At 43.3% G+C, this 25,551-nt stretch overlaps 1 protein-coding gene across 2 annotated transcripts in view; it reads left to right on the plus strand.

The window, feature by feature from the left end:
- Positions 1-25,551, plus strand: part of COP1 (COP1 E3 ubiquitin ligase) — a 440,422-nt gene that overhangs the window by 104,737 nt on the left and 310,134 nt on the right. For both annotated transcript variants that reach the window (XM_029618041.1, XM_029618042.1), the window contains exon 11: positions 1,600-1,735. In XM_029618041.1, coding sequence (XP_029473901.1) covers positions 1,600-1,735 — 136 coding nt within the window. The remainder of the gene's footprint in view (positions 1-1,599; positions 1,736-25,551) is intronic.

Here is a 25,551-nt window from a genome sequence, read left to right on the forward strand (position 1 = left end):
GCTACTGCATGTCTTGCAGTCTGGTCTAGCCACTTTGTCCATCAGAGGTCATCTGAGTGCTATAGCTGCCTACCACGACAGTGAACGGGACTTTTCCGTGGCTCCCTATCCCTTGGTATCTCGATTCATGAGGGGGCTTCTCAACCTTCATCCCCCAGTTCAAATTACACCAGTGCTTTGGGATTTGAACATACTCCTCTCTGCGCTTATGAAGACTCCCTTCGAGCCACTTCAGACCACCCATTTGAATTAGCTTATTTTGAAAGTGGTTTTCTGGTGGCTTATCACCTCGACTCGTCGAGTAAGTGAACGTCAAGCCCTATTACACTTGTTGCCCTATCTACAATTTTACCATGACAAAGTGGTGCTCAGAATACACATCAAATTCTCCTGAAAGTGGTCTCAATGTTTCACATCAAACTATTTCCTTACCTATCTTTTTTCCAAACCTCATAGTAACAGGAAAGCATTGATCCACACTCTATAATAGGCTAGAGCTCTTTTGCAGTCCAAATTCAACCACAGTCGCTCCTCACAGCTATTCATTTCCTTTAATCCGAATTCACTGGGGTGTAGCAGTCTTCGAGAGGACGATCTCCAATTGGATTACAGACTGCATTCGCTTCTGCCATGAATCTGCCTACACTATGCTACAGGGTCTGTCAGAGCGCATCAAGTACATGCTGCGGCATCCTCCATTGCTCATCTCAGACACATACCGATAGAGGACGTTTGCAAGGCGGCTACCTGGTCATCTATCCATACCTTCACCTCTCACTTCTGCCTAGATCAACTGGCAGCATCTGACAGCAGACTGGGACATGCAATGTTGTCACATGGGGTGGGGAGGACAGACATGTCCACTGAGAAATCAGGGTAAAAAAAATAAATGAGAAGCGGACACCCTGCATGGGTGTACAGGGGTGGCGTACTAACCTGAGAACTCACTCCTGTCCATCAATTTTCCTTTTTTCTTTACCGGAGCTTGGAACTCCCAAACAGCATGGCTAAGTCAGCCTGCTAATCGACTGGAATAAAGCAAGTTTGCTTACCATAAACAGTGTTTTCCGTAGATAGTAGGAAGAATTAGCCATGCATACCCTCCCTCCTCCTTGGACATGTCTTATCTAACCTTACTACTCACGTCATGGCCGTTTGTTCAGCTTTACAATACTACTGAGACTGATGCGCTATGCGTGGGAAGATCCACGCAGACGCAGCAGCATTTGAAGCTTTGCTTCCTGTAACAGTGTCCACGAGAGCACCGTCTGTCACCCAAACAGCATGGCTAATTCATCCTGCTATCTACGGAAAATACAGTTTACGGTAAGCAAACTTGCTTTTAGATTTATATAAGGTAATTTTTAGTAACGCAATTGAGCTAGTAGTCTGAATCTAAATGGAAATTTGCTGTCATCTGTTTCAGTGGTGAAAAGCTTGCAAAAGCAAAAAATACTTGTTGGAGCAGTTAATTTAATAGGGCTTGCACCTAGTGATACTCTAGAGTACTTTTTAGATATCATTTTTTGTATTGCTATTTTGCTCCAATTCAGTATAACTGTATAATTCTCATCTTCTCCATGTCAATACCTTCCTTAGATGACAGCAGGACCACAAATCAGTTAGATGAGTTCCAGGAATGCTTGTCCAAGTTCACACGCTACAATTCTGTCAGACCTCTCGCCACCTTGTCATACGCTAGCGACCTCTACAATGGTTCCAGCATTGTATCCAGGTAAAAAAAAAAAAGTGTGAATGTATTGATCCAAAATACTTTTAACAGGGTGAACTGTTTGGGGTTTAATGGCATTGCTTTCAAATATTAACACTGTATTTATTTTGGTAAAATCCATTCCCTGTACGTACTCGGATCAGTCCAGACTCCTGGGTTTTGCCCCCCCTCTAGCAGATGGAGACAGAGCAGTTATCAAAACAAACTCTGCCTATAAATAGGCTGGTGCCACCTACAGTCCGGCAGTATTCTTCTGTCTTCAGCAGATGGTAGAGGTGCCAAACCTACAGTCTGGGCTGTGTGCCTAAGTTGATTATCTTGTGTTTAGTTAGTTTAGGGGACTTTTTTGTCTTTTTGATTCTGGATTATTTCAGCTTTATTTAAAAAGAATATAACAGAAAGGAGCTTGTTGGCAGCACAGTGGTCGTAAGCCACCCAGGTGGTCGTTAGGTTCTGAGAGAGCCATCCCATGCTGGTCTGAGGCAGCTGCTTCACAGGGTCGAGGGCCCTACTTCTCTTCTCAGCAGCTGGGTGCGATACCGGGGAGCCCAGCTCACTCCACCCGACGGGATCAGCACATTGGACCATTGCCGGGCAAGTTTTATAATCTAAAAAAAAAAGTTTTGCTTTCGTTTTCTCTCGTGCCGGCTCTCTCTCCTTCACTCCCTGTCGCAGCGCGGTACTTGCCTTTCGTTTTGCTGTGTATTCATTGAATTTTCTTTAATTTTGTCTTTATTTTCCTGTCACGACTCGATGCCGCGTTCGTCCGTTTGCCACGTGTGCAGGTCAGTCTGTGCACGGCTCTCCAGGGAGGGCCTTTGCTCGGCTTGCATCCGGGGGGGGCAGGGGCTGTCGGGAGCCAAAAAAAAATAATATTAAAATGGCAAAACTAGTTAAATCAAAGTCTGCCCCAGTTCCGATTGGGATGTCTGCTGCAATTCACTCTAAGGCTGATCAGTTCCCATTCAGTATGGGAACGGGGGACCATTTTCCAGTCATTCAGGGTTGTCTAGTGCAGCGCTGGGGGAGGGGGTTTTACCTCCTCCTCTTTCTCCCCAGCAAGGTTTCCCAAGGGACAGGGAACCTTTACAGCCTAATTTCCCTGCAATGGAGGATAGCCTCGAGGGGGGCCTCTGACTCCTCCTCTTCCTCTTTTTTGTCACAATTTGTGTTATTGCTTCATAAAGCTTACAAGTAGAAGCAGTTAGTGAAACTGCAGTCTGGTAAAAAGGTTGTTTCTCAAGGATCTTAGCCCTCAGCTAAGAAAAGATCTACCTCTAAGGGAGGTGCGGAGCCTGCTCAGCCTAAGCGTCCCCGTCAGTCAGGGGTTCCCCAGATTACTACAGATACTTCTAGTCAGGATTATGATCCAGATGACCTAGACCTACTGCCCAAGCCCCCACAGGGGGTGGATGTAGACCCTGACTTACAGCACTAAGGCACAATGCGTGGGGCGCATGCTGCGGAAGGGGATGACCCTAAGGTGGTGCGCCTCTTTAGAGAGGAGGAGTTGGGTCCCCTTATTCCTTCTATTTTAGCTGAACTGGGCATTGAAGGTCCCCCTGAGGAATCTAAACAGGGTGCTATGGATCCGGTGTTGCTGGGTCTGAGAGGCCCTGCTCTTCCTTTCCCTTTAATTTCTCGGCTACAGATTTGCTCTTCTGGGAATGGGATACCCTGGACCTGGGATTGAAAGTGTGTAAAGCCATGGACAAGCTATATCCTCTGCCAGAGGATGCTTTAAAGTTGCTCTGAGTACCCAAGTTAGATGCGACAGTGTGCGCTATTACCAAGAAGACCACGATCCTGGTTACTGGAGCTACAGCACACAAGGACCTGCAAGACAGGAATTTGGAGGTGCAACTTAAAAGGATTTTTGAGGTTTCAGCACTGGGAGTGCATCCGGCTATTTGCAGCAATTTCGCCTTACGAGCGGGTCTCCACTGGATTCAGCGGTTGCAAGCTAACGCCGCCTTATCAGATGAAGAGGCGGCCCAGGCAGGTAGTCTGGAAGCTTTGGCGTACAGCGCGGATGCACTACATGATCTACTGTACACATTGGCCAGATCCATGGTTTCAGCTGTCTCAGCTCGTAGGCTCCTCTTTTGAGAAACTGGTCGGTGGATGTCTCCTCCAAGTCACAGCTAGGGTCCTTGCCCTTCAAAGACAAATTACTTTTCGGTAAAGACCTGGAAGATATGATCCAATCTCTGGGGAGAATAAGATTTCTAATTTCTCCCAGCAGTTACGAAACAAAGTGAAGAGCGGTGCAGGACACTTTGCAATGACTTCTGCAACTAGGGGCCATGGTCTCAGTGCCTCCGGAGGCAAGCAGGAAAGGCAGTTTCTCCATTTACTTCATAGTGCCAAAAAAAAAGAGGGATCCTTTCGGCTAATTCTGGATCTGAAAAAAGTAAATAGATGTCTCCGGGTCCCCCGGTTTCGCATGGAGATGCTCTGGTCAGTCATTGCCACGGTGCACAAGGGAGAGTTTCTAGCATCCTTAGACCTCACGGAGCAGATCTTCATATAGGCATTCGGTCAGACCACCAGAGTTTTCTTCGGTTTTCGGTACTGGATCAGCATTTTCAGTTTCAGGCTCTGCCCTTCAGTCTAGCCATAGCACCCAGGATATTCACCAAGGTGATGGTGGCAGCCCATCTCCGCAGGGAAAAGGTTGCTGGTGCATCCTTACTTGGATGATTGGCTGATTCGTGCAAAATCGAAAGCGCTTGCCCAGGAGAGGCGATTCAGAGAGTACTTCAGCTCCTGCAATTGCTGGGCTGGGTGGTCAATTTCGCCAAGAGCCGACTGGAGCCCACTCAGTCATTGGAGTATTTGGGTGCTCTATTCGACACTCAGCAGGGCAGAGTTTTTCTTAGGACGGAACGCATCTCCAAGCTGCAAGTCCAAGTAAGAGGTTTAATGCTCAAGCACCCACCCAGAGTCAGAGATTATTTACAGGTTCTCGGGTCGATGACTTCAACATTAGAACTTGTACCCTGGACCTTTGCTCATATGAGGCCTTTACAGTCCGCCTTGCATTCCCGATGGAACCCAGTCTCCGAGCTTTTTCATCTACCTTTGCCGCTTACGGAGGCAGTGCGATCCAGTCTCCACTGGTGGTTGGTGACTGACAGTTTAGTCCGAGGAGTTCCCCTGGAAGTGGTTACCACCGATGCCAATTTCTCTGGTTGGGGAGTGGTATGCCAAGGGAAATTGGTACAAGGACTTTGGTCTCCCGTCGAATCTCTCTGGTTGATCAATCGACTGGAAACCAGGGCGGTATGGTTGGCATTGCAAGCATTCCATCCTCTTCTTCAGGGCAAGTCGGTCAGAATTCTCTCAGACGATGCGACCATGGTGGTGTACATCAATCGCCAAAGAGGAACCAGAAGTCAACCGGTGGTGATGGAAGCTCAACAATTGAGCAGCTGGGCAGAACAAAACTTGGTAAGCATAGCAGCGTCTCACATCCCCGGAGTGGACAACGTGCAGGCAGACTTTATAAGTCACCGTCTCGATCCCGGGGAATGGGAATTGAGTTTTTCAACTCATTTGCAACTCATGGGGTATGCTCAGCATGGATCTTATGGCGACATTTCGGAATGCCAAAGCTCCACGGTTCTATGCTCGGTGGAGAGACATGGGAGCAGAAGGGGTAGATGCCCTAGTGCTACCTTGACCCACAGAGGTTCTTCTGTACATTTTTCCACCTTGGCCATTGATCGGCAAAGTGCTCAGGCGGATAGAGATCAATCCAACGGAGGTCATCAAGGTAACTCCAGAATGACCGAGACATCCCTGGTTCGCAGACCTTAATCTTGCCCTGGAGGGCCTGCTACAGTTTCCAGTTCTCCCGGACCTGCTGCATCAAGGGCCTGTTTGTTTGGAAGAAGTCGGTCGCTTCTGTCTAGCGGCATGGCTTTTGAAAGGCAGAGGTTAAGTCGCAAAGGCTGTTCTCCAGCTGTAGTAGCCACGCTCCTCCAATCGCGTAAGACTTCTACCAATCTCACGTATGTTAGAGTATGGAAAGTTTTTGAGACTTGATGTCTACCTGGTTTTCGGTGTCATATTCTGTGTTTTCTACAATCCGGTCTAACGGTTTGTCATGTAGTTCCCTCAGAGTGCAAGTGGCGGCGCTTGGTTGTTTGCGTGGATCCGATAGCCGTACATCTGGATGTAGTTCATTTTCGTAAGGGAGCAAAACACTTGCGTCCTTCACTTCAGCATCCCTATCCGTCATGGAGTCTGAATTTAGTCCTCACTGCTCTTTGTTCGGCGCCTTTTGAGCCCTTGAAGAGATTGACTCTAAAAGTTTTTACCTTGAAGGTGATTTTTCTGGTGGCCATTACATCGGCTCGTAGGGTGTCTGAACTCCAGGCACTTTCATGTAGGGAACCCTTTTTGCGGATTTCGGATTCGGGAGTTTCTTTAAGGACGGTTCCGTCTTTCTTGCTAAAAGTGGTTTCCTCTCTTCATGTCAACCAATCGGTTGATCTGCCGGCTTTCACGGAGTTAGACCGTTCGGCTCCTTTGGCTGGTGACTTGCGGAAGCTTGATGCTTGCAGAGCTTTGCTGCGTTACCTAGAGGTTACCAATTAGTTTTGTGTGTCTTTGTGCTGTGGAGCAGTCCTAAACGAGGACAGCAGGCATCCAAAACTACTATAGCTCATTGGCTAAAAGAGGCTATTAGTTCGGCCTATCTCCTTCGGGGTAGATCCCTTCCTATGGGGTCTGCATGCCCACTCTACTCGTTCGCAAGCGGCGTCTTGGGCAGAGTGTCAGATGGTATCACCGCAGGAGATATGCAGGGCGGCTACGTGAAAATCCTTGCATACGTTTGCAAGACATTAGACTTGATGTTCAGGCTCCAGTTGCGGGAAGATTTGGAAGAGGGAGTGCTTCGAGCGGGCCTCTCCAGATCCCATCCCAATTAAGGAAGCTCTGGTACATCCCAGCAGTCTGGACTGATCCGGGTACGTACAGGGAAAGGAAAATTAGTTTCTTACCTGATAATTTTCGTTCCTGAGTACCACGGGTCAATCCAGAATCCCGCCCATCTCAGGCATGAGAAAAAGGGAGAGTCTGCTCGATTCTTATAAATTATCTTATTTCCAATTGGCAGAGTTCTGAATTTTGTCCTCAAGTGGTTCTCAAGGTTCAGTGGACCGTTTTGTTTCTTTTACTGTATATAGTTATAATGGTTTTGAGATTTCCATTCTGCTTTGACATTGAGTAATACTGCCGGACTATAGGTGGCACCAGCCTATTTATAGGCGGAGTTTGTTTTGATAACTGCTCTGTCTCCATCTGCTAGAGGGGGGGCAAAATCCAGGAGACTGGACTGATCCGTCGTACTACAGGAACGAAAATTATCAGGTAAGAAACTAATTTTCCTTTTTGTGCTGTAAGTACGAAATTTACTAAAGGCTTTTCCCATTTTAGTTCTATAGGATAAATGCATCTGGTCTTATGTAATTAAAATAATACATGATAGAAACCGCTGTTAAAGGTGGTGGAAACACTTTCTATTTTAAATGTCTATTGCTTGCTTTAGACCTATGTACTTTAGCTTGTTCTCCATTATTAATTTTATTTTCCCTTGCTCTTTCCCCTTGTTTCTGCTTTTCTCAGCAGTTTCTTCTTTCCCTTTTCATAAGGGGGTGGCTTTATCTGACACTTGTTCTGAAATTTATATTGCAGCTGGGAATCTTTTCTTTTTAGTAATATAATAATGGTCACATTTTCTATGTTATTCTCCACCCTATAATTATAGCCATGGTCAGAGGAAACACTAGAATCTCTAGGCTACACAAAAGGAAGTTAGAGCTGCTCAAGAAGAGAACACAAGGAAAGCACTGGTTGATTTTTTTTATTTTATTTATTTTATAACTTTTATATACCGGCATTCATAAAAAAAAAAAAACATCATGTCGGTTTACATGTAACTGAGAAAGGAAATTACAATGATAGGTGGAGGAAAGATAGATAGTTAAGAGATAAGTTAACTTTACTGTGGTGCCAACATGCGTCACAGTTAAACGAGATTACATGTAATAAACCATATTAGACAAAATTAGACATATACTAAATATAATAAACCATATAATAAACCATATTAGACATGTTAGACATATTAGACATATTAGACAGTATATATACATATAATAAACCATATTAGACAAAATTAGACAGTATTAGACAAAGTTAGACAGAAATTAATTATGTACAAGGGGAGGTGGTGCGAGGGGGTGGGGGGTGAAGCGCAGTGGGGAGGTGGGGGAGGAGGGGTTGAGGGAGGCAAGGGTGGCAGGGGAATAAAGGGGCAAGATGGGGAGGGGGGATGGAGGGTAGGGTGGTGTAGGAGGGGGGTGTCATATACGTGATATGGCGATCATTATGAGTAATTGTACAAGAGGCGAGGGAGAGGGAAAAGAGGGGGGGGGGGAGGGGGGTGGAACTGTACAAGGGAGCTGTGGGTAGAGGTGGGAAAGGTGCGTTGGTAACTGTAAAGGAAGCTGCTTAGAGGAAGGAAGGTGGTGGAGGTGGGTGGGGGGAGGAGTATGGGGGGGCAGGGGGAAACTGAGGGGGGGTGGGGAGGTAAGAGTGTTGTGATAGAGTCACAGTGCTAGGGTTGTGAAGTGTTGGGATAGGCCTGTTTAAATAACCAGGTCTTGATTCCTTTTTTGAATTGATTAAGTGATGGTTCTAGTCGGAGCTCGGTGGGGAGGGAGTTCCAGAGGGTGGGGCCGGCAATGGAGAAGGCTCTCTCTCTGGTGGATGTGAGGTGAGCAATTTTGAGTGAAGGGGTGTAGAGGGTGCCAGCAAGGGAGTTTCTGGTGGGGCGGTTGGTCTGATGGAAGTGTGGCATATCTTCGATCCATGGGGAATTATTTTTGTAAAGTGTGTTATGTATGATAGTGAGTGTTTTGTATTGAGAGCGATAGGTGATTGGGAGCCAGTGGAGGTCTTGAAGTATGGGAGTGATATGATCAGTCTTTCTTGAGTTTGTGAGGACGCGGGCCATGGTGTTTTGTAAGATTTGGAGGGGTTTGATTGAGGAGGAGGGAAGGCCTATTAGCAGTGAGTTGCAATAATCAAGTCTTGATAGCATGGTGGTTTGCATAACGGTACGGAAGTCGTGTACGTGGAGGAGAGGCTTCAGTTTTTTGAGGGTTTGAAGTTTATAGAAGCCCCCTTTTAGGAGCGATTTGATGTGGGATTTGAAGCTATTCAAATAATAATTTGTCAGATTCATTTGAAGCTATTCAAAAATAAAACCCTTCACATCACATTTTAAAACTCAAATTGACATCCTTTATTTAAATTATTTATTTATTTATTTTTGCTAATGTTTCCCACTTGGTTGGCTTTAATAAAACTAATGAGCAAAGCTATAGCAGTGAATCTGGTGAGCTGGGTAGTGGATGGAGAGTGGCAGTTTAAAGGGATGTTTATAATGAAGAAAACATGGAAAAAGCAGAGGACTCAAATATTAAGTTTCAGCTATATACAGGAAAACACTGTTCAAAAGTATAATCTGCAAAATAAACCTGCTTTCCCTTTGAAAAAGGGGAATTTAACTTCTTTAAAAGTGTGAGACATGACTACATCAGCTTTCTTTAAAAGGATTCAGTTAGAGGTCTTTAGGTTGATATGCTCTGCTCCCTATGGACATATAGTGCTATAGTATAATGCTGTACAATTTCAAAAAATGAACTTAACGAAAAATAAACTGCTTACTCTGTGATTCACGGTTTTTCTTAGTGTTGTAGACTTGGCTACATTATGTGAAGCATATTACAAAACAAAACCCAGCGAGAGCACAGTAACTTGAACTATCACCAGAGAAGATGGAAGGGTTGTTTTGTTGCAAGCATAACCCAGAAACATAGAGAAAACATCCTTCACTTACAAATGTGCCACACTGTATTTTAGTACTAAATTTGGGGAATCCTTTGTCAGCTTTTTAAGTAAGCTGCATTGAAATGCTGCCTTAACCACTTAATGCCCTAGCAGACTGAGGCATGTGACTGGCCAGAATGGTTTGATTTTATGAAATGAATAGCAAATTCTTGTTCCCTGACTTGTTGGCAAGGGGTATATAGCAGGATAATTTGTCAGATTCATTTGTTTGCAGTGATCTAATTTTACTTGGAAGAAAGGTCACTGCTTTTTTGGATTCTTCCACTATTATGTGTACATTTGAGGCATAATACTACTGTTCTTTTCATCCAGTCAGGGTAGTCCAGACAAGTGGGTTATGCTCGCCAACTACCAGATGGAGATAGAGATCCATCTGGTAGTTGGATCTCTATCTCTACCAGATGGAGATAGAGATCAAAGGGCTTACTGATGTCATTCCTTAGATGTATCTGTGCTGACACCAGCCTGCTAATGTTCTATCTCCAGCAGATGGTAGACAAGCATCCTGTGCTGTAGAAATTGTGGAGGGGAGGTGAAAGTAATTCTCTCTACTGTAGTTGAGCAGAGTCCTTAGGGTAGCAAAAAAAAAAAAGTCTTGTGCTCCCTCCCTCTGAATGGGACAGGACTAGGGTGCTTCCAAGGGGTTGATAGATCCTTCCTTTCCCTCATTCCCCAATTAATTAATTTTCCAAGTTCCCCCCCTCCTTATTCCTTTTCTTTTATCTGTGCTGTTATCCCTTTAATTTGAATATTGTTCAGCTATTGGCAGAAATAAATTGGGGGAAAAAAAAGTAAAAGGAGAGGAGAAGTCTCACTGTTTTAGTGGTGGAGGTGATATTGAGGAAGTGTCAAGGGCTCGTTTGGGGCAACTTTAGCAGGGTGAGTCAAAGAAATCCATGTTTTATTTTGAGGCCATATTTTTCCTTTAGGGAATGAGAATTGTCAGCAAAATGGTGCTGGCTGCATAGCGTGGGATTAAAACTGTGATCTGCAGAGCCTGCAGTCTTAGGCACAGGGAGGCAACAGTGTGAAACTATGCCGTGAAATTTTGGCGCGTGGGGGGGGTGAGGAGTTCTGTAATGGTGATTTCCTATTGGCAGGAGGGGGAGGCATCCAGAGCTGGGAATTATATTGTAGGGCAGTACTTCATGGTACTGCAATTCATGGAGAGAGGTCCTGATATGCCTTGTTTTTTGCAGGACGTGAAGCATATTAAACCTCCACTGAGGGTTCAGGCTCTGTCGTAGGTCCTGAATTTGGTTTTGTCCTTTTTGACAGTTTGTACCTCTTGTCTATTTCCTTAAGACTGCTTATGTTGAAGACACTATTTTCTTGTGGAACAAATAGCAACAGAGTTTTGGAATTGCAAGCTCTCTTGCAGGGAACCATTCCTGTTGATCTTGAAAGATAAGATTCAAATTCATATGGTTCTTTCCTTCCTGCCGAAGGTGGGTTTGGATTTTCACTTGAATCACTGTCTCTCTGCCTTCATTTAATAATCTTTGAGATGGTGAAGAATATGCTCTTCACACTCTGGATGTTAGGCTTCTGTTGAGGTACTTTAAGGTCACTAGTGTTTTCTGAAAATCAGATCATCTTTTTGTTCTGTATGGTAGTGTGTGGAAGGATAAAGTGGTTTCTAGAGCAACTGTGGCCTGTTGGATTAAAGAAGTCATATGGCAGCTGGTGTGGATTCTGATACTCCTCTGCCTAAATAGGTGTGAGCACATGCTGCTTCTTGGGCAGAATTACATTTAGTATCTCCTTTGGACATCTGTAAAGCGTCAACTTGGTCATGGTTGCTTACCTTTTCAAAGCATTAGAGCTCAGCACCAGAAAGTAAGCTACCTTTGCTTTGGCAGTCTTGCGTGGGGCTTTGAGTCCTGCCCTATTAGAGAGTAGCTTAGGTAACATCCCACTTGTCTGGAATGGTCTGATTGGATGAAGAAGGTGAAATTAGCTTACCTGACAATTGCCTTTTCTTTAGTCTAGTCGGACCAGTCCAGGACCCTCTCTCAACTTCCTATCTCATTTCTGTTTCTATCACTCTTTGCGCTGCTGAGATTCAGTAAGAAAAAGAGCTGCCAATGGAACATTAGATTCAACACGTCTTAGTAGGTGAGTGTTTCTGTTTGGTATATTATGCATCTGTCTTTTGTTTCTACTTCCTAGTTATTTTGGAAGTCCACTGGCTATTAAAAAAAAATAAAATTGTGGTTTCAGCTATCCATAGTTAGCTTGCTACAGAAATACTGGAAGGCTGGTGTAAGCTCAGATGCATGTAAAGTGACGACAGCAAGCTTGTTGCTCTGTCTCTCTATCTGCTAGATGGTGAGCATAACTGACTTGTCTGGACTGGTCTGACTGGACTAAAGGAAAAGGAAATTATCAGGTAAGAAGTAATTTTACCTTTTCTTCTGATCTTGATTGCTTATGGTGCCACCACTGCTTTCTAGTGCCTATTGCAGGTTGGTGCATGGAAAGCTTCAATGCTGGAGCTACCTCTTTCACAAGAAGGAAAATAATTGGTATAGAAGCTAAGCAACATACAGGCCGATACAGCCTTCTATTGGACACGCGTTTTCCCTTACCCCTTATTCAGTAAGGGGAGGAAAATGCACGTCCAACCCGCGGCACCTAATAGCGTCCTCAACACGCACATTTTACTTTCAGAAATTAGCGCCGGCGCTAATTTCTTCCGGCACTGGGAAAGTGCACAGAAAAGCAGTAAAAATTGCTTTTCTGTGCACCCTCCGACTTAATATCATGGCGATATTAAGTCGGAGGTCCCGAAGAGTAAAAAAAAAAGTAAAAAAAAATTTGAATTCGGCCCGCGGCGGTCGGGCTGAAAACCGGACGCTCAATTTTGCCGGTTTCCAAGCCTGTGGCTGAGAGCGGGCTTGAGAACAGACGCCGGCAAAATTGAGCGTCGGCTGTCAAACCCGCTGACAGCCGCCGCTCCTGTAAAAAAAAGGAGGCGCTAGGGATGCGCTAGTGTCCCTAGCGCCTCCTTTTCCCCGTTTCTACCGCGCCACCTAATTTGAATACTGCATTGCGCGCACCAGCGAGCGGGCGTTCGTCCGCTCTCCTGCGGAATTTACTGAATCGGCCTGATAGTTATTGTTGCTCTTGACCTGGACTTCAAGAGAAGATGATACAACTGCCAAGTCTCTATCTCAGGATTTCATCTCGTTGCTATGCTCCGGACTCAATCTCAGGCTGACCTGAGGAGAGAGGATCCTTCTCTGTTTTAACTGCTTGTATATCTAGCCACTGGTGCCAATCCATTCTTCCATCCTTGAAAGCAGATCCTCTGTTACTGATTTAACTGATAGTTGACCTTTCATGGCTCTTGGAGAAGACACTCCATTGATTCTATATCAATGTGTAATGTTCCCGGTCTGGGAGAGACTATGCTGTTTCGGTATCTAGTCCTTAAGGCAGGAGAAGAACTCAATCGCTGTTAATCATATAAAAATGATCTGCTTCTACTTGGAGTTGTGGATGCGTGATTGAATGTAGCTTCCTGGAGCTCTGGGTAATCAGGTATGCTCTGTGGGCTTTAAGAGATCAGTTGTCCACCAGATTTGTCCTGATCCAGACAGACATGTGAGGCAGATTAAATGCCTAACATTTGGATGTATGCCATCCAAGCTATGTAGGAGAATAAGAAAGTGTAAGGAGAATAAGACAGTTTAAGTTAATGGCCTCACAGAGGCCATTGATAACCTAGATCTGGCCAGGCCTGATGCAGCCCTCTCCTCTTGGAACAATATCACCAATAACATTGCCAATAACATCTGCCCTGTAAAGTCCCTCAAGCTAAACCCTACCAGGAATTCAAAAAAACCTTGGTTCACCGGGGAACTAAAAAAACTCAAACAGGATCTAAGATCAAAAGAAAAGAAATGGCACAAAAACCCATCCGCCCCATTGCAAGCCGCTTACAAATCAGCTCTCCACACCTATAGAACATCCATTCAAAAAACAAAAAGACTACCACGTGCAAAAAATCCATAAGTTTTAATACAATGCAAAAGCCCATTTCACATTAGTCTCCGAACTCTCAAAAACAGCCGCCCCCCCATCCCCGATAACAAAGCCAAAAGCAAATGCAAGGAATTAGCACTCAGGACAAAATTACCAAGCTTTTCCCTAGATTCCAGTCCCCATCCCCACACCTCCGCACAGCCAACTCTTACCTACCATCCACTCCTGAATACCCCCTAGAGTCCTTCAAAACTACCACCCCATCAGAAATCGAATCCATCCTTAAGAAAATGAAACCCTTCTCCCACCCCTCCGACACCATCCTTACTAACATCCCTAACATTATTTTCCTCTCTCTAGCTAATATCAATTGCTCGCTCACTCAAGGACACACTCCAGACACACTGAAAGAAGCCACCCTCAAACCCATTCTTAAGAAACCTAATCCTGACCCCATGAACCTAGCTAATTTCAGGCCAATCTCTAACCTCCCTTTTGTAGCAAAACTCATGGAAAGGGTGGTGAACCTCCAACTCACAGATCACCTGGAAAAGAACCTGCTATTCCCATCCCAATTCGGCTTTTGGAAATTTTTCAACACCGAAAATCTACTTATCTCTCTCACTGACACCCTCCTCTTAGGATTAGACAAGGGCCAATCTTTCATCCTTGCTCTACTTGACATCTCATCAGCTTTCGACACCATCAACCATAACATCTTACTAGACAGACTCTCAGAAATTGGCATCAAAGGAACCGCCCTGAACTGGTTTAAATCTTACCTCCACAATAGAAGCTACAAGGTTAATATTGGCAGCAAAGAATCTAACACCAGAAACCTCACACGTGGAGTTCCCCAAGGCTCTTCCCTCTTCCCCCATGCTATTCAATATCTATCTCCTACCTCTCTGCAAACTCCTCGCCGACTTAGACCTTACCCATTACATATATGCAGACGATGTCCAAATCGTTATCCCTGTAACAGAATCACTCCCCAAATCCCTTAAGATCTGGGATAACTGCCTTTCCTCAATCACCTCCTCACCAGCCTCAACCTCACTCAACACAACAAAAAACAGAACTCCTCTTCATCTCCCCAGACCATCACAACTGTCCTCAACCCGACTCACCAGCAGCTAAGGTCCAACATGTCAGAGACCTAGGAGTCACTTTAGACAATCACCTAAACCTAAGAACATTTATAAATGCTACCACGAAAGAATGTTTCCACAAACTACACGTTCTAAAAAAAATACCTAAGACCACTTCTCCATCCCTATGACTTTTGCTCAGTCCGCCAGACCTTACTTTTTACCAAAATTGACTATTGCAACACCCTCCTCCTAGGCCTTCCCGCTACCTCGATCAAGCTGCTCCAGAACGTGGCGGCCAGAATCCTCACCAACTCCCGTAGAAGAGATCACATTACCCCCATACTCGTGGACCTTCACTGGCTCCCTATACGCTTTAGAATCCTTCACAAGTCTCTTACTATCATCCATAAAACCCTGCATAACCCAGACATCCATTGGCTGAATAACTCCCTGCAATATCACACTTCGAACAGACCCATGAGATCGGCGTATAAAGGAACCCCCTCTGCATTCCTCCTCCCAAACTCATCCATTATATTGCCACGAGAGAACGGGCCCTTTCCATTGCTGGACCAACCATTTGGAACTCAATGCCCGCTCACCTGCGCCAAGAACACTGTTCCCATACCTTTTAAAAAAAACAAAACAAACAAACCTTAAAACTTGGCTTTTCGCACAAGCCTTTACCTAATCCCGCAGCCCCTAGATCTCAGCCCCCCCCACCCGCTGCTCCTTCTATGGGTACTACTAAATACAAGTTACTGCTTCGATATATACTGTACATAGTGTAAATAATTGTCATTTCTTATATAATTGTAAACTTTTGTTACCATATCTTTCCTGGTACATGACTCTTCTACTCTAGCCCTTTCTCCCAGTTCAGCTCCCTTACGTTATATGTAACTTCGCATTTCCTTAGGCACTACAAAGTTAAAAGAAACGACAAAGAATCCCACTCCGTACCGTCTAATCAAGGACTACCACAGGGTTCATCACTTTCCCCTACCCTGTTTAATATATCTACTTCCTTTATGCCAGCTACTCAGTAACCTCAACCTCACCCACTTTATATATGCGGACGACGTCCAGATCCTAATCCCCATCTCGGACCCCATCTCTACTACTATGAACTATTGGAACAGCTGCCTGCACACCATCAACCTCCTTCTCTCGAGTCTCAACCTGGTTCTCAACACGTCCAAAACAGAACTCCTTCTCATCTACTCTAACGACAATAACCCCTTCGCCAATTACACAACCATACCGCTAGTAAACCAGGTGAGAAACCTGGGGGCCACCCTTGACTCCAGACTGAACTTCAAAAAGTTCATTAATACCACAACAAAAGAATGCTTCTTTAAGCTACAGGTCCTAAAACAGCTAAGACCGCTCCTACACTTCCACGATTTCCGCTCAGTTCTTCAGGCCATACTGTTTTCAAAGATTGACTACTGCAACGCACTATTACTCGGCCTCCCCGCCTCTGCTACTAAACCTCTACAGATGCTGCAAAATGCAGCGGCTAGGATCCTTACTAACACACGTCGTAAGGACCACATCACACCAATACTAAAAATCCTACACTGGCTACCCATCCACCTTAGAATTCTCTTCAAGACTCTTACCATCATTCACAAATCCGTCTACCAGCAATCCTCACTCCAACTGTCCATCCCTCTCGAACTCCATACTTCTGCAAGGCCGATTAGATCCGCATACAAAGGCTCTCTCCAGGTCCCCCCAAACAAATTTGCGGTTCACAAATCTATCCATAAACGAGCTCTATCCACAGCGGGACCTCTTCACTGGAACTCACTACCCCCACATCTACGCCAGGAACAATGTCATCTCACCTTCAGAAAGAAACTGAAAACCTGGCTGTTCGCTCAAGCATACCGCTGAAGGAACATTCGACCAACCAGTACTGACCCTTTCACCTCCCTCCCTTTTACCTTCCCACCCATTCCCTTCTGCCCCATCTCTCCGCACCGGTCCCTGCCCTTCCCCTGCCCCCCCCCCCTCCTCGTTTAACTCATCTGATCCGTCACCCACAGAATTTTATGCTAGAAACTGCTTAGGACAATTCTACCCGTCAAAAATTCAGATACTCTATATGCAATCAATTGTTCGCTGACTATTTTGTTACATGGCTCTCCAATTGTACTCGTCTGATCTTCTTCTTCTCTTCTAACGCCCATGTTTATGCTCCCTGTTTTTTGTAACTTTGCCTTCTATATCGTTGTTAATTGGTTTTTTTTCCCCCTAGTTATACTGTAAACCGGTACGATAAGATTAGGTCTTGAGCATCGGTATATTAAAAATTTAAATAAAATAAATATTTAAGACTGTTTGTTGAAAATAACACAAATTTGACATGCATGAGTCTGACACATGCTAAACAAAGCACAGTCATCCATTCAAAAATATTTTCAAGTGTTTTCCCCTGCCAAATAGAACCTCCCTATGCCTCCCATGTTTATCCCTCCACATGTGAAAGAGAAAGGAGAGAGAAGATTTGCATTGGGATCATATACTGTCAAACTATACATGTTTAGGTAGAGATAATTATGTATAATTACCTCATTTCTGACCCTCAGATAGTTGTAGATAAGGGTGTCAAATAGAAAAAATACTGAAAGGTGCAGCTACAAAGGTAAAAAGTATGCAACAGATGTGGACATTGTTTAAAAAAAAATAAATCCTAGATGCACGCATTAAAGATGGAAGGAAAGCAAAACAATTACCGGCATGGTTAAAAGGTGAGAGGCTATTTTAGCCAAAAGGTCTTCATTCAAAAATTTAAAAAAGGATTCATCTGAAGAAAATAGGATAAATCATAAGCATTGTCAAGTTAAGTATAAGACAGGCTAAGAGAGAATTTGAAAAGAATTTAGCCATAGAGGCAAAAACTCACAAAAACCTTTAAAAATATATCCAAAGCGGAAAACCTGCGAGGGAGTTGGTTGGACCGTTGGATGATCAAAGGGTTAAAGGGGCACTTACAGAAGAGAAGGCCATCGTGGAAAGATTAAACTATTTCTTTGCTTTAGTGTTTACTGAAGAGTATTTATTTATTTATTTATAACTTTTATATACCGAGGTTCAATTAACAAGATTAATTATCACTTCGGTTTACATTACAACCAGCAAAATAACAGACAAAGTCTTGTTTTACAATGAACAGGGAATAATAACCTGGATAAAACAAAGAACAGGGAAGAAATAACCTGGAAAACATAAAATGGGTGAAGCAAGTATAGAGAATAGGGTTTGTATAACTTGAGTATGTTGGAGAGAGAACCTGTTTTGGAGAAGGTTTTCATGGGTGTGGTATTTCAGAGCATCTGAACCAAATAATGCTGAATCTGGAATATGTGGTAGGCCTAATTGACAAATTGAAGAGTTGTAAATCACCTGGACCGGACAGTATACACCTCAGGGTTCTGAAAGAACTAAAAAATGAAACTTCAGACCTATTTCAATTGATTTGTAACTTATTAAAATCATCCGATGTACCTGAAGATTGGAAGATGGCCAAGGTGTAACCCTTTATTTAAAAAGGGGTCCAGGGGTAATCGAGGGAAACTGTAGACTGGTGAGCCCGACTTCAGTGGTGGAAAAAAATCATGGAAACTGTTTTAAAGAATAAAATCACAAACCATTTAGATAGAATGGTTTGATGGGACACAGCCAACATGGATTTAACCAAGGGAGGTCTTGCCTCACAAATCTTTTACATTTTTTTGAAGCAGTAAATAAATGTGGACATAGGTGAACTGGTAGATGTGGTGTATATGGATTTTCAGAAGGCAATCAACAGTCCCACATGAGAATTGAGAGGCTTCTAAGACACTAGAGAGTCATTTTTTAGGAGGTGATGTACTTTTTTGGATTGCAAGCTGGTTAAAAGACAGGAAACAAAGTAGGATTAAATGGTCAGTTTTCACAGTGGAAAAAGGTAAATGGAGTGCCTCAGGGATCTGTACTTGGACTGGTGCTTTTTAATATATTTATAAATGATCTGGAAAGGGGTACAACGAGTGAGGTGATCACATTTGTGGACAACACAAAATTATGCAGCGTAGTGAGGAACTGCAGGAGTACTTTGCGAGACTGGAAGACTGGGCTTCCAAATGGCAGATGAAATTTAATGTGGACAAGTTCAAAGTGATGCATATAGGGAAAAATAATCCTTCCTGTAGTTATAAAATGTTAGGCTCTATCTTAGGAGTTACCACCCAGGAAAGAGATCTAGGTGTTATAGTGGATAATACATTGAAATCGTTGGCTCAGTGTGCTATGGTGATCAAAAAATCAAACAATTTTAGGAATTATTAGGAAGGGAGTGACTACCAAAAGAATTGTTGTCACAATGCCTCTGTATTACTCCATAGTGAGACTGCACTGTGAATATAGTGTGCAGTTCTGGTCACTGCATCTCAAAAAGGTTATAGCTGCACCGGAGAAAGTGTAGAGAAGGGTGACCAAAATAAGTAGCATGGAACAGCTGCCCTATGAGGAAAGGTTAAAGAAGTTAGGGCTGTTCAGTTTGGAGAAGACACAACTGGGGGGGTATGATAGTTACAAAATCATGAAAGGACTTGAACAAGTTAATGTTAATTGGTTAGTTATTCTCTCAGATAATAGGACCATGAAGTTAGCAAGTAGCTCATTTAAAACAAATCTAAGAAAATATTTTCACTCAGTGCATAGTTAAGCTCTGGACTTCATTGCCAGAAGATGTGGTTTAGCAGTTAGTGTAATTGGGTTTAAAAAAGGTTTGGATAAGTTCCTAGAGGAAAAATCCATAAACTATTATGGTAATTAATGAGCAGTAGTAGTTTGTGATTTATCTAATGTTTGGGTGCTTGCCAGGTACTTGTGACTTTGACTGGTCACTATTGGAAACAGGATACTGGGCTTGTTGGACCCTTGGTATGACCCAGTATGGCACATCTTATGTTCTTTTTAATAAAGTTAAGCTTGCATTTAAACGACTGTATCATAGCTTGATTTACCATTTGCGTTAATCTTTGGAAGATTAATGCAAATTCCTCCATGACCAAAAAGTTGGAGGTTTCTGTTCACGCCAATGCAAGAGAATGACCTTTGCTATTGGACATGCTTTCTGCAGTAAAAGACATTTATCCTTCCCTCAAGTCCAGAAGAAGGATGTTACATCAAAAAGAACACCCTCAGGAGCAAATCACGGACTGCTCCACTAGAAGAGAAATACTTGCAGATTTTCTCCCAAAAGGATTGAATAATGGGGCAAACACAAAAACAGTGCCCCAAAGTATCCCTGTCCAATTGACACTTACTACACAACCCGGAATCCAAATAACCCACTCTGTTCAGTCAGGATGGAGGCAAGTATGCGCTCCATAAGAATTTGTATTGCATCTCTTTAATTTGCATCTTCCATCAGCTCATGTATGCACTTAGTAGAGTGGAGAAAATTAAAATTAGCTAAATCAGATAATTCTGTCTTCCACTTAGCATGCAGTGAGGCCCAAGAAACCTCCTGGCTTTAATCTAATTAGGGATTTATGAATGCGCGATATTCTTTCTCTACTATGAATATCAACTTTAAAAAAAACTCCTCGAGCTGTTCTACGAAGGCGTCTCTAAGATTGACTCCTCATGGAGAAGAGACAATGTTTAAGCTGAAGACACGCATAAAAGAACATGGGAGAGATCAAACTGCATTTGTAATGCCTGATAGGACAACATGACACCCTCTGAACCCACCACATGTGATAAATTAACCACACCCTGCCCGGGCTAATGAAGAAATGCCAAAGCATGCATACCTGATGTAAAATCTAGATTGCCCCTAATGGATATATAAACTGATTCCTTCAAATCCTGGCCCAGCTTATTGCAAAGATATGTCCACGCCTTACGTAAGGAGAGTAAAGAGAAATTGCGACGTATAGCCAAAGGCAGGAAATCCAAGCGAGCATGCAACACAAAGCATGGATATGTAGGTTTGATCAATTCCTTTTCCAAATCCAAGGAGTGAAATATAAGGAATTAAAAAGCCAATCCTTAATGTGCCTCAGTAGACAGGCCATGTTATACTCATCTAGATTCGGAATCCCCAGCCCTCCCTGCTGCCATGATCCCACCAAATTAACTATTGAAATCTATGCCCTCTTCCCCTGCCATGCAAAGTGTAACAGCATAGCATAACTAGCTTAATATCTTTCCTCTGAAGCACTAAGAGAAGAGTTTGCAGGATATATAACAATTGGGGCCATAAAAACATTTTAAATAAATTCACCCTGCCAGTCACCAAAAGGGGTAAATTCTTCCATTCCAAAAATGTGTTCTTTAGGGACTTTAATAGAGGAAAAACATTTAAATCATGGATCTTGGTGAGGGTTGTTGATACTTCCACCCCCAAATAATAAGAATCCCCAGCCCACCTGAGAGGAAACTTCTCACCCCATTCCACCTGATAATGGACCGGGGAGGCCATTGCTTCAGATTTGCTCACATTTAATTTAAAGATAGAATTGGTGAATAGAGCAAATTCTGCCATCAAAGCAGTAAACAACTCCACTGGATTACTAAGGTGTACAAGCAGATCATTTGCAAAAGCCGCAATCTTAAATGTTTTGGCACTTACCAGAATACCTGAAATGCAAACATTGTATTGGATATTCCTCAGTAGCAGTTCTAGTAATAAAATAAATAAAAGGGGCGACAGAGAATAGCCTTGCTTTTGTACCAATCTGTAAAAGAAACTCATTTGTGGGAGATCCATTTAGTAAGATTTGAGCCCTGAGTTCAATATAGTGTGTTTGCTTTATCTTTAACCAGTTGCCACAAAATCCAAACTGTTCTAATTCGAAGAAGAGTCCCAGGCTACCTGATCAAAAGTTTTTTTTGTTTTTTTTTTCGTCTTCGAAACTGATTAATAATGAAGGAATCATGCAGGAAGTACTTCATGCTTCAGAGGCCAAAACCCTCCTCAATTGAAAACAGGACTTCACCCATGTACAAAACCCACCTGATGATCCTCTACAAGGGAGGGGATGTCACATGCATAGATCTTGGCTAGTAATTTAATGTCAAAATTCAGCAATAATATTGGCCTGTGGGAGCCCGGTAGAATTTATTTATTTATTTATTTATTTAAGGGTTTTTATATACCGCAGTACATAAAGAGATACATCACCGCGGTTTACATTTAACAATAACTTAGCAACAGGCTTTACATTGACATTATTAATAGGTATTACATATACTAAAATCGATATAACAGTTTTGACAGAAAACAGGCTGGACAGACTGTGGACCATCCAATAATGTATAACATGCAATTAAAATATTGATGTAATTATTAAACCTTAAAAAAAAAAAAGTGGGTCTTTATCTTTTTTTGGAATTAAGGTTATTAATGCCTTATTAGCATTACATGGAAAATACTGCTTTTCAAGTAAATGTTCATACAGAAGGAGGAAGGGGGGAGCCACACTTTCTCTCAATCTTTTATAAACTCTAGGGATGTGCAGAGGGACACCATACGTTGCATTCGGTATTCGTCGGGGGCAGATACGTTGCATTCGGCAAGGGGGGCCCCCCGATGCGTTCATTCCTATTCGTTTCCCAGCTAAAATTGAATTAACTACAACCCCCCCACTCTCCTGAACCCCCCCCCCCCAAGACTTACCAAAACTCCCTGGTGGTCCAGTGGGGGGTCCGGGAGCCATCTCCTGTACTCATGCCGTCGGCTGCTGGTATTCAAAATGGCGCCGATAGCCTTTGACCTTACTATGTCACAGGGGCTACCAGTGCCATTGGTCAGCCCCTGTCTCATGGTAGGAGCAATGGATGGCTGGCATCATCTTGTGCTCCTACCATGTGACAGGGGCCGACCCATGGCACCGGTAGCCCCTGTGACACACGGCAGCCGACGGCATGAGTGCAGGAGATGGCTCCCGGATCCCCCACTGGACCACCAGGGAGTTTTGGTAAGTCTTGGGGGGGGGGGGGAGGGGGGGATTTGTTTAAATTCGCTCCTTTAGATGGACGAATAAATTGGTGAAAATTCGTATTCGTGGGGAATCGCGGTACGTTTCGCTTCCCCATGAATACAATAAATATGGCCCTATACGTTGCGGATTACCAATACATTGGAAACAAATGCACACCCCTAATACCCCCCCCCCCTTGAAGCCATCTGACTCTGGCAAGGCCAGATGGCTTCGGGGGGATATGGGAGCCCCCAAGATCCTGTATTGTATTTCCTCCAAATGGAGCAAGGCATTTAACTTACCTAGTTGTTCATCTGTAAGTTGTGGAAGTGCAATTTTCCTAATGAAGCGTGCCCTGGCCTCACTATTCCCTGGCTGTCGGGTGTAAAGTTGCTGAAAATAATCAAGAAAAATCCCACATAGTCCCTCATTAATTTTCAGTGTTATGCTTTATGTGCTGCTGCAATATATTTGAGAAGTTCCAAAGAAACAAACCGGAAACCGATCCAATCTTTTGGTCGCTTCTTGCAATATATTTGGCCCCCAATTTGTGCTTAACCATATTAGCCAGTAACTCCCCCGCTTTGCTTCCATATTGGAAAAGCTGATATTTATAATAGAACATAGATTTAACCGTGCGTTGGTTGAGCAATTTCAGAGTGGTCAAAAGTTTAAAAAGAAAAAATTTGTCCTGGCTAGTTCAGAGTGTTCCCTCGCTAGGCACACTGTCCCTGCTTACCTGTCTTTCCAATTTCAACAATCTTAGCACCTAGAACCCTGTGTCTGTGGGTTAAAAAGGCGATAAGTTTACCATGAAGTATTGCTCTTCCCGTTTCCCAAAAAAGGGCAGGCTCTGTAATATGCTTCTTGTTGTGTTCCTGAAACCCATCCCATTGCTGCTGCAAAAATTCCTGGAATTTTAAATCTTTAGCAAGGTATGCAGGGAAATGCCCTTAACAGTTCCGCTGCCTGCCAGCCACCCAAATCAAAGCATGATCTGAAATTTTCAGCGGCCCAATCTCTGCAGCTGACACTATTTATTTGTTTGTTTGTTTTATATACCGGTGTTTGAATTGTATATTACATCGGTTTACAAATAATTTGACAGGTACAGTAGAAGATTATTTATTTATTTAACATTTTTATATGCCGAAATTCATGTAGCAATGTTACATATCATTTCGGTTTACATTATAACATTAACAAGCATGTAAGAATGAGATTACATCGAACAGGGAGAATAAACTTGGATCAAGGAACTGGGGAATAAATTACAATGAATACGATTAGGTAATGAGATTCTAGACTGAAACTTGGCTAAGCATCTAGGAGTCATGTTACATGATTAGAGAAATGTCATATTGTATGGCATAAATAGTAATATAGTGAGGGCAGTTAGCATTGGTGTAATAAAAAATAAGGCAGTTGATAACAGTAGGTAATCAATACGTGATTGGGAAGCATTCGCATGGGAAACAGTGCAGTCATGTTCTGTAGGATGGAGAACCCTCTAGGAATCTATCAAGTCTGTTTTGCAAAGGGACGCTTATGTTTCAAGAAAACGTCTGAAGGGCCTGGATGTGACTTGTCCAACCGTGGATCCCATACCAAATTCAAATCAGCTTCCAAAATCAAAGGACCTGAGGAAGAATCATCAAATATCTGCAAAATGGATTGAAAGAATATTAGATCATATTGATTTGGGGCATAGATATTAAAAAAGGTTATGGGTTTCCCCATTAAGTGACCCATGAGAACAAGAAAGCGACCTCCAGATTTTTTGATTGTACCTGTCTGTTGAAAAGTCAGCGATTTCTAGCCACTCCTGCTTTGTGAAATCCTGAAGAAGCCCAGAATACATCCCCAACCCACCATCTACAGAGCTTGCAGTGTTTGATACCACCAAGATGTTTCTTGAATCATAACTATATCAGCTTGGTGCTTCATTGCTCTCAGAAGTTTTTTACTTTTAATGGTGGAGCCCAGACCACAAACATTCCACAAAATTATTTGTAAACCCTGTTTGTTAGGCATAGCTAAATATACCCAAGATACAGCAGTGAATCATTCCTACTTTAGAGAAGGCCCCCCCCCACCAAGCCAAGGGTGACTCCAGCCCTGTAAGCTCCATCCCTACTCTTAAAGACCCAGTCACTACAAACTTAAATGTATCCTTACCTGTGCTAAACCACAGCTTCATTGAGAACAGTACCCCCCTACAATCCCTCTATTCCTTCCCCTCCCCTTAGTTACATTAAACCCTATCCCACTCCTGCAGCCCTCCCTTCTCACTCCCCCCTCTCCAGGGCCTACCCCCAGACAGGATTGGTCCTCATATAATACCAAGGAACAGTGTCACACCCCCCCTCCCCCCGCAACCAACTGAAAGCATGAGAAAGTTAACAATGATTAAAGGCAAAATAAGACACAATTCTATTAATATGAAATAAAAAAAAAATTAACATTAAACAAGAATTCCACTCTAAAGGAGATCTAAGAGCCCTGTAGATCTGCCCAAACCAAACAGTCAGTCCTGCAGGTCTCAAACTCAAAAACTCATATAGCAGGATGTATCCCATGTAGATGTCTATCCTATGGGAGATTTGCAGCTTAATAAACATAGAAAACCAGTAAACTGTTCAGTGGTGCAAGTAAGACATGCATCCATAAAAGGGACACAGTTCTCATGATGTCACCGTTGTACCAGATCCAAAATAAAGAATAATCCTGTTTGGTGCCTGCCACCTATAACCAAACATGGAACAATAAACCTTCCTCCAACATTAATAGAAGAAAAGAGGATAAGACGGCAGGCATTCAG

This window comes from Rhinatrema bivittatum, chromosome 10 (assembly GCF_901001135.1).
Source record: "Rhinatrema bivittatum chromosome 10, aRhiBiv1.1, whole genome shotgun sequence".
NCBI classification, from domain to species: Eukaryota; Metazoa; Chordata; class Amphibia; order Gymnophiona; family Rhinatrematidae; genus Rhinatrema; species Rhinatrema bivittatum.